This window comes from Vicia villosa, linkage group LG6 (assembly GCF_029867415.1).
Source record: "Vicia villosa cultivar HV-30 ecotype Madison, WI linkage group LG6, Vvil1.0, whole genome shotgun sequence".
NCBI lineage: Eukaryota > Viridiplantae > Streptophyta > Magnoliopsida > Fabales > Fabaceae > Vicia > Vicia villosa.
In genome coordinates, this window is record NC_081185.1 from 131,672,845 (window position 1) to 131,683,384 (window position 10,540).

The 10,540-nt window shown below is 31.4% G+C and overlaps 1 protein-coding gene across 1 annotated transcript; it reads left to right on the forward strand.

The window, feature by feature from the left end:
* The first annotated feature begins 591 nt into the window (after positions 1 to 591).
* LOC131610028 (glycosyltransferase-like At2g41451) lies at positions 592 to 7,013 on the forward strand. The gene is made up of 11 exons (XM_058881887.1): positions 592 to 1,112; positions 1,274 to 1,423; positions 1,502 to 1,554; positions 3,111 to 3,219; positions 3,338 to 3,472; positions 3,606 to 3,650; positions 4,439 to 4,626; positions 5,086 to 5,227; positions 5,709 to 5,755; positions 6,125 to 6,212; positions 6,327 to 7,013. Exons 1-11 carry the CDS (start codon positions 786 to 788, stop codon positions 6,606 to 6,608), a joined length of 1,566 nt encoding a protein of 521 aa, XP_058737870.1. The 5' UTR covers positions 592 to 785; the 3' UTR covers positions 6,609 to 7,013.
* Positions 7,014 to 10,540: the final 3,527 nt, after the last annotated feature.

Consider the following 10,540-nt stretch of genomic DNA (forward strand, 5'->3'; position numbering starts at 1 on the left):
AATCAAGAGAGGGTATATTGTAATATTGATTAAAATTAAATTAACATAAGCAAATGAATACACACACTAATTAAAAATTACAATGCCGTCTCAAAACATTAAAATATTTACAACACCTGTCTTTTTCCATAGTTTATCATTTTTCTCCTTTTTACAGGATTTTATTAAATTTTAATCATGTTAATCAACTTTATCAAAATATCTAATTTTTCATAAAATTGAATTATTTTTTATCAAACAAATATTATCCTGATAAAAAATATTTATTATTATTAATGGAAAAAATATTAAAAATCATAAATTTAATATTCTTATTAACTTTTTTTTAATTTAGTCAATAGAATCCAATATTTAAAGTCAATAAATTTAATATTCCTTTAATAGGGTAAAACCTACTTAAGTTGTTTAGGGAGAAAGCTTGACCCACTTGATATCAGAGCTAATCTCTCAAACCGGACTAAATTGATGATGATAAAGAAAAAAAAATTGTTTAGGCCAATATTTAAAAATGTTGATATTTGGTCAATTTCATAAAAATTGATTATTTATAATTGTGAGTTGAATACCAACTGAAAATACTATATACGAACTGAAAATACCAACGAAAAAACGGCTTTTGAATAAGCAGTTCTGAAAATTCCTTCTCAACTCGTTTTCAGTTTCAGTCTTCTTCTTCCCTCATCAACACGCTTCACCAAAATCCAATTTCGATTTCAATATTTATATGTAAACAACACCAACAATAACAACACCAACATTCCTCTCAAATCCCGCACTCCCTAACCATGGCGGGTGCACACTCTTCTCATCACAGACCGCCCACCGCAACCACCTCCTCCTCCCGTCTCCTCCTTCTCCTCACCGTCCTCCCCCTCACCCTCGCCGCCTTCGCCTTCATCCTCCAATGGCGCGGCGGAATCACCGATCCCGTCACCCGGTGGTCACCCGATCAAAACGTGTTCCCCGGTATGTCAATCTCCAGCCACCAACAACAACAATCGCAAACTCGTTCACGTTCCGATTGTTCTAACCTTTTCCCCAATTCTCATTCCCCTTCTTTCCCTTACTTCCGTGATTGGAAAATCGATTACTCCGTCGATCTTTCCCCTAAGGTATTGTCCTTTTCTTCCTCTCGCTCTTGGATCTATCGTCCATTTCTTTATTCTTAAACCCTATGTCGTTTTGTTTTTTATAAATTTTTGAATCCATGAATTGTGGAATTGTGATTTTTTTTATGTCGAATTTGAAATATATTGTTTTTGTTATGTGGTAGATATGTATTACGACGAGTACTTCTGCTGATTTGGAACAAACATTGCCGTGGATCTTTTATCATAAGGTTATGGGAGTTTCGAGTTTTTTCCTTTTCGTTGAAGGGAAAGCTGCGTCGCCTAATGTATCTAGAGTTTTAGAAAGCATTCCGGTGAGTTCGATTAGTTTTGATTAGTTGTTACTATTAGCTATATTTTGATCCTTGATTAAAAGGACTTTTCTTGTTTAGGGGGTTAAAGTTATATATAGAACAAGAGAATTAGAGGAGCAACAAGCTAAAAGGTATGCTTTTTCTTTTGTTTTTTTCTTCAATTCAAAGTTTTTTTTCATCATTTGTTGAGTATGTAACTGTTGTTTAACATTGGGAGCCATGCCTTTAGTCATATGGTGTGTTTGTTTCAAGTTTAGAAATAAAATTCCTCGGATACATGAATAAGAAATCTGTATATCCATGTTTGTTACAAGATTGAAAATAATTAATTCCTAGGTATAAAAATTTCAAAGAAAAAAATAACTCGGAACTTCTCATATTCTCATGAAATTATTCCCATGTAAAAGGAGGGAATGTGGATTTCAATGAAATTTTATAAACTTTTTTTAAAAAATTAATTAAAACCATAAATTTTCCTAGGAATATCAAAATGTTTGTCAAACAGCTTTTAAAAATAATTCTTTGGAATAAATTTCCTATCTTTATTTTCCCGGGTAAGTAATTCCTGGGAATAAATTATGTTTCCGTGAAACAAACGCCCCCATTTAATTATTATATTTCTGTAATTTGAATAAACAATGTTGTGTGGTTTAAGTATACTTCATTGATATTATGTTTTTCTGGATTTAAAGGTCGACATTCTGGATCTGGTTTGGCTTTAATATTCAAACCGTCTTGCTTTGTAGTACAGGTCATTCATCATTGGCAGAATTATATATTCAAATAGTCTATTAACCATGTTTGTGAAACATATGGATGACAATGATTCTTACATGTTTTATAGTGAGATGATTCTGCGACTTATCTAAATGTAAATTCAGTGATCACTCAGTGCCTATTTGAACATGATCAGGTTCAAATTAATATCTGATCAAAAGCTAGTCTCATAAGATGTTCCTAGTATAGTTCATGTGATTAAGGTTTTTGTACTTTTGAAATTTTCATTCCTTTTTTAGGTTTTTCTTTTTTGTTATGAAACCGAGCTATGAATAGTTGAGACTTGAACCTTTGCTTAATAGCTAAAACTAGATTGGTCAATTAAATCTGACATTAGATCAAAGATGGTTACTCAAACATCTTTTTTTTCGCCTCCTGTTAATTACATTTATCATCACACACATTTATCAGTTTTCTTTTTTGTTCTTAAATATTCACTAGTCTTTCGATTCCCCCACCTTCAGTAATTTACATATTAAAAGAATTTTTTTATGGAAGTGAGCCTTGTGCTTTCTAGCAGTGGTAGATTTTCTGCTTTGTAGCTGATAGTCAGAGGTTTTAATGCGCAAAAACTCTCACAATGGTGAGAGCAAGTAATTTGTATTGCTCTCTTTGTATGAAATGATAAATAATAAATAATAAATCATTGGGGTATAATCTGCGCATGTTAATTTGTGTTCCAAACACCTCATCGGTTTACTTTGAAGTATAAAATCCATTCTCCGGGTTTTTGTTTTACAGCTTGAGATATTGGACTTGGTAGATTTTTATAATTTAAATATTCATTCATACTAAGATACATTACTTTAATATTATGTGCTAAATTTTGCTACCTCCACATAATGCCGCAACCTATTTTGATAAGGTTGATTAATACTTTCTTTACACTTTGTATTTTGCTATGTACTAGCCGTATATGGAATGAAACTTGGTTGGCAAGCTTCTTCTACAAACCATGTAACTATGAGTTGTTTGTGAAGCAATCTTTGAACATGGAAATGGCGATTGTCATGGCAAGGGTATGGATTTCGATTTCTTTTATTGGATTATTATTATAATAAACTAGCAAATGTCTTTTTAAAGTAATTTATTTTACCAAGATCTTAATGTCTGTCTTTACAATGTTCTTTAACTCAGGATTCTGGCATGGATTGGATCATCCATCTAGATACTGATGAACTGATACATCCAGCAGGAACTCAGGAATATTCAATGAGACAGTTGCTATCTGATGTGCCTGGGGATGTTGATATGGTTGTTTTTCCAAATTATGTGAGTTCAAGAGTTTTGTTTCGATCCGGAAGTCACTATCATTCAATAAATTTAGTTGATCTACTGTGATCTTATAACCTCTTTGATATTCGTTGATAGTTATAACTTAATGTTGGAATGTTGTTTGCTTCAGGAAAGCAGTGTTGAGCAAGACGATATCAAGGAGCCTTTCAGTGAGGTATTTGCATAAATAGCTTTTCTTATTTTTCAAACTGGTTTGATTGAATATAATTATTAATTTAATTTCTGTTTGTGATTTCTTTTCTTTCCTTTGTTTTTCCATATATTTTGTTTGGAAAAATAAAATATGTACTGAAAGTTGAAGATGAATTACTGAATATGTTAAAAGGCTGACTCATTGAGAAATGATATAATCAAAATTTGTGCACAAATTTTATATTGACATATCTATCTGCAAAGGCATTCTCACTCGAGAGTTCTGTGTGTGTTTTCCAATTAACCTTTTAAGCAATATATACAGTGCATAAAAAGAGTATTTTGGCTGACTTTATGCATTGTTTAGTATTTAACTATTTATGCTTCATTACAAGAGCCTTTTTGATAATGTCTATGGAAGAGAGATGAATTGGAAGTTAGCTTGTTAGAATTATGTGATTCAGCCATTCAGGAACAAACAAGTCATTAGATATGTCAAAAAGAAAAAAAAGTCATTGGAATATGCTAAAAAAAACTATATACACATAAATTAATCCGCTTCACACACATTTTCATATGAATTGCTGGCATTTGTTTGGATACAGCTATATTGTTGACAACCTTGTAATGTGGCTGTTGTAGTTTCTAAGTTGTTTTTAAATCATAATTTGGAAGTGTCTATTTTGGTAAAAGCCAATGGTGCGAATCCAATTCTTTGCGTGTTTCATCGTTGTTTTTGTTGTTCCAACTTTTTGGCTTTTGGAAACTAAGTTTATTCAGCAACATATTTAACTTGCAATGTTGTCATAGGTTTCAATGTTCAAGAAGAACTATGATCACCTTCCAAAGGATGTGTATTTTGGAAATTACAAAGAAGCAACTCGTGGCAATCCAAACTATTTTCTAACTTATGGAAATGGGAAAGCAGCAGCCAGGGTTCAGGATCATCTCCGTCCTAATGGTGCACATAGATGGCACAACTATATGAAGACACCTAAGTAAGTTGGTTCTGCACATCGTTAATTAATGAGCATGCATTTGACAATTATGTATGTATCTATGTACATTTAAAATAACGTTAGTTTATAGTTAAAGGGAGATATTATTGAATCGGCATGTATTTTGGAGTTTATGACTAGGTCTAGTGGACCAAGGCTAACCATAAAAAAATCATGGGAATGTTGGTTTCATATCATGCAAGTGTTTTTTTTTTTCTGCCAACTGTTGATCTTATATTAAAAGGTTTTTCGAATTTGATGGCAATTTATGCTGTCTTCAGTCAGCTGTCTTTATTTTTAGGCGTGGACATTTTTCTGTTGTAGTAGTAACTAATTAATGTTAGTTTAATTCCATACCATTTTAAGTAAAATGTTTAAATCCATAATATAATATTAATAGTGAAGAATGCATTTTTTCTGCTCATATTTTACACTAATTTGTACCAAATCTTTTAACAGTGAGATCAAGTTGGACGAAGCTGCTGTTCTGCATTACACTTACACCAAATTTTCTGATTTGACTTCAAGACGTGATCGGTGTGGCTGCAAGCCTACAAAAGATGATGTAAAAAGATGTTTCATGTTAGACTTTGACAGAGCTGTAAGTTTTAGTATCCCATTACATGCTCTCCAATCTTCTAGTTCTAATTAATGTAATTACTAATAACTTCTTGAAGTGTATCGAGTACATTGTTATCTGCAGTTACATTCTTCTTTTTCAAATATTTATATCCATCATGAGTTTTTGCATCTTGATGTTTCTTTAAGGCCCAACACTCAGGCTATGTTTTGTTGTTATTTTCTGTTCATTTCTTAACATTGTAATTATTAAAAATTAGTTGTTCCTGGTTTACTATTTCATTTAGCACCGTTGCCTCTATTTCATTTGATGGCTAACCTAAAGTAATTGGTGTTTACTCATTGAGTTTTTGTTCTTTACTTTCTAGCACATTCGGCTGTGAAGTTGCGCAAGTCTACATTTTTGGATTGTTTGTTGGGTGGGGTGGGGGACAAGGAAGTTTTAAATTGCACCCATGTATATATATTTATAATCTGACTACTCTGTTCTGTGTCTGATGTAGGCGTTCATAATTGCTTCAACTGCTACTGAGGAAGAAATGCTTCAATGGTAAGTTTGGGAATACTTAAATTAATGCTATATTGTTTTCCTGGTGGGAATAGTTATATATGTCAGTAATCGACATTTTTCGTTTGTCCATACACTCATTAACTTATGCTGTATGGGATTATACATTTTCTGTCAGTTGTATTTTAAAACATGAACTGCGTGGGAATGAATTGTAATTCTGCGCCGAGGAGCTCCTGTTGTTCTTAGATGATTTGCTGGCAGATATTGTGCCAAGTGAGAATTTGGTGGATTTGGCTCCTGAAATAAAGATTCTGTTGGAACACTAATATCTTACAATATAAATTGAAAATAATATTTGATGCTTAAATGAAGACTAGAAATAACATTAATTTTTTTCTCCCCATTTAGGTACCGTGAACACATTGTGTGGACAGACAAAGCACTAAAGATGAAACTTATTAGAAAAGGCATCTTATCTCGCATTTATGCTCCCATGGTAAAGTTCATTTCCTCAAATTTGCTTTCTGGTTTCTACTCGAGCAATAAATACTGTTATCTTACCGCTCTTAGAGAATGTCCTAACTTTTCTTCCAAAACATTGCTTTTGCAGGTCATTATTCAAAGTTTGAAAGAATCTGGTGTTTTTAGCTCGGTGATTGCGAAAGCTGCTCAGACAACAATATCAAAAGACAAATTTTTAAAATCTGTTGAGAGTAGCAATTCAAGTAGGAATGGCAGATCAGAAATGATATCTTCTAGAAAAATTGATGCTGGTGGAGTATCCCAAGCAATTGCAAGAAGAATCTTGGAGGTTATAGATGATTCAATTCCCTCTGCAATTCCACCATTATCTCCACCCAGCCATGACGATGCTGACTTCCTTATGTCCTAGATTTCGACTGACTCCTTGCCATGGCCATAAATTCTAGAGATTTTTTTAAGAAAGGCAATGATAGAAGCACGTCTGTCTATTATGATGGGCATATCAGTTTTAGGATTCATGGGTTTTTTCCCGATCATTACCCCAAGCGCTTATGTAAATTTCAGGTATAGAGTGTAGGCTTAGTGTAGGTATCATCATACAGGGCAGACTTTTCTATCTGTTCGTTATTCTTTTCTTATTTCTACTGGGCAGATTGGCTGCGATTGTAACGGAAATTAGAGGCCTGTTCTATTTTTGTTCACACACATTGAGAGAAGCATGTTATACTTACAGGTTGAGATTATCTCCCCCAGTTGGAGAAAGGAGAAATGATTTATACAATGGAAATGATATTTTGCGAGTTTTTGCCAGACATTGAATTAGACTTCATTACTTTAGTGCCCTGCATACAAAGGGAAGTAGAAGAGTTTTAAGAATAGTGTGAGAGGAGTGTGGTCAATGAAAAGATGGTTACAGATCTGGATTTTAATGTATTAAAGCATAAGTGGTGCGAGTCCGTTTAAATTTCAGCTAATAAGATAGTGTTCTCTTCAAAAAAATTCTCATCCAACTTAAATCAACAAATTTAGTTTTATTCGATAAAAAATTTCCCCTGTCCTTGCAATATTTGAAATGATCAGACCAGTCAGTTAACACATTAATGAATACTCCTTCGGCTTGGCTTCTATTAAGAAAAATTTTGATTTTGTTTTTTGATTTATTAGATAATTAATGTATCTAGTTTATATAGTGTCTAACTACATTGATTATTCAATGAATATAAAAAGTAGATTTATGGAGCATTTGTAAGAGGGAATTTCTTTTCCCACTAAGTGGTAGAGAAATACCCTATAAAAATTCAAAAAATGCTCTTACAGATTTTAAAATATATTTCAGACGCATCCACTTTACACCAAAATACATTCTTAATGCGACATACCTTTATTTTTTCATGAAGAAATTCTAAAGATGTTGAAACGTTGTGTTTGACGATGAATGCAACATACCTTTATTTTTTCATGAAAAAATTTTAAAGATGTTGAAACGTTGTGTTTGACGATGAAATGTATTGTTAGGTTTACATTAACGATTATTTATGTAGTATTTTGTTTTAAATGTACTAGATTGTTCACAAGTCTTTTAAAATTGAAAATTATATACTGATATTTATTTTGTTTTTAACATATTAAATTATTGTATTAATGTTAACTAAAAACAATTACATCATCATATTAACATATTTTCTCCTAATATTACTCTCTTATATAAGTTTATCTTTTATTTAACATAAAAATTAAATTATTCATAATATTTTTTTGAATCAAAAAGATATATTAATTTTATTTAACATAAAAATTAAATTATTCATAATATTTTTTTGAATCAAAAAGATATATTAATTCAAAAAACTATTTACAGAATGCGGTGATTCTTGATCCAGCCACAAAGACCAAACTAACAACAAAGACAAAACAGAAACTACACCATAAGCATGGCTAAATGTTTTCTAATTTTTCTTTTTTCCCACATTCTATACACAAGGCCATCTCTAATATTTTTTACTATATTGTTGTTGTGGCTATCCTTTTCAAAGACCTTAGCATTTCTATACTTTCACGTATGGTAAACCGTTTCCGCAGCAGCACATTTGAGCACTGTGCTTCTCCAACCTCTACCCTTGCAATTCTTTATCAGCCAATCAAGTTCCTCTTGCCAGTTAGATGGCTGATGCACCACCTGCATCCACTTGAGAATTTGGCACCAAATCTCCTTAGTGCCTGGACAGTCAAAGAACAAGTGTTGGACAATTTCGACCTTGCTGTAGAATGCACACAAAGGGTTGTCAATTAATTGGAATCTATGTAATCTCTCTTTTGTAGCCAACCTATCATGGTTTGCTAGCCAAAGAATGAATTGAGCACGCAGTCTTGCAAGATTTTTCCATAATAGTTTGCACCATGGTACAACCGACTCAACATTTTCATGGCCATATACACATCCTTCTATTTGAACTTATCAACTTTCATACCAACTATCACCTGATTGTATTCCTCTCTTTGCTTGAGGATTCTTTTCATAACCCAAGAAAAGTTGGGCCAGTTATCCATCTGCATCACATTGGCATTTTTTGATATAATAAGCATGGATCCACTTGATCCAAAGATTATTTGTTTTCCTATGGATGTTCCATAACATTTTCAGCAACTGAACCTTATTCCAGACAGTTAAATCAATCAAGTTCATACCTCCATACTTCTTGGGGTTGCACAGTTTATGCCAAGCTACAAGAGACTTTCTAGTGACTATGATGCTACCTGACCAAATGAAACTTCTGCACACTGCATCTATCTTCTGAATGACAGCTTTTGGTAGGGAAGACATTACATCCAAAAGTTAATCGTCGCAAAGATAACACTCTGGACCAATTGGAGTCTGCCAGCATACGTGAGGAGCTTGGCACTCCAATGAGTAATTCTATTCACAATTCTATCAATCAAAGGAAGGTAATATTTGATAGCAAGCTTTTTATCAGTGATGGGGATGCCAAGATATCTGAAGGGTATATTGCCTTCCTTGAACCCAGTCTGCTGCGGAATTTCAATTTTAACACTCTCCTCCAATGCTCCAAAATAAATGGAGCATTTGTGTGCATTCACTCTTAAGCCATTGGATTTAGAGAACCTGCAAAAACAATCCATCATAAGCTCCACTGATTTGCTATCCCCACGAGTAAACATGAGAAGGTCATCCGCAAAGTTAAGACTTGTAATCTTCAGTCTCTCACACCTGGAATGGTAATTTAAGTCAGGAATTTTCTCAAGGGTTTTCAAATATCCAGTTAAGAATTTTATTAATATAATAACACAATTTTAATATTAATTTTAAGAATTTTTTTGATAAAAAAATACTAAAATATTACCTTTTTAACTAAAATTTACCTTTTTTTTTTAAAGATAACTTCTACTAATATTATTCTCTTATATAATTTTATCTTAGTTTAAAACATAATTATATTTTTAGACACTTAAATCATTAATAACTATTATTTTACTCCCTCCGTTTTTTATTATAAGTCGTTTTGGAAAAAAAAATTGTATTTAAATATAAGTCGCTTTACAATTTCAATGAATAATTAATGCTACTTTTCCTATTATATCCTTAAATATTTATTATTCTCTCTCCTTTCAATTATATAAATTTATCTTCTATATGTCATTAATGAAGGATAATTTTGTAAAAACCTTCATAATTTCTCATTTTCATACAACAATTATTATTTTTCTTAAACTGTGTGAAAAGTCTAAAACGACTTATGATAAAAAACGGAGGGAGTAATTTTTTGTTTAATGTTTATAAATGTTAATTATAATTATTAAAATATCTATTTAATTCTAAAACTTAAATTTACAATGTTATGTTTGATTTCAAATTTAGATTTACATTTTTTTGAAAGATAAATTTCTATTTTTATAGATATAAAATTAAAAAACGGGAGTATTCTTAGTCTCCCATATCAATAACAAACAACTTTAATAATTTAAATTTACTATAAATTATTAACATGTGCGATTGAGAGAGTAGTAAAATAGAAATTTCACAAATTAATTAATAAGAGGAAAAAAAATTCAAAAGTCATGTAATAAAATATCATTATATTTGCATACAATTAAATCATTAACACTTATTATTTTAAATTTTTCAAATTTTTCGTTGAGTGTTTATAGACTTCAATTATCACTATAAAATTGTCTATTTATTTATAAGTTGCCTAGAAGACTTAATTTATGTTTTTATTTTGTTATCTATTTATTGAATTTTCTAAAACTTGAAAATAAGCATACAAAATAAATATAATTTTAAAATATCTGAAATGATATAAAATAATTTAGGCTTATATAAAT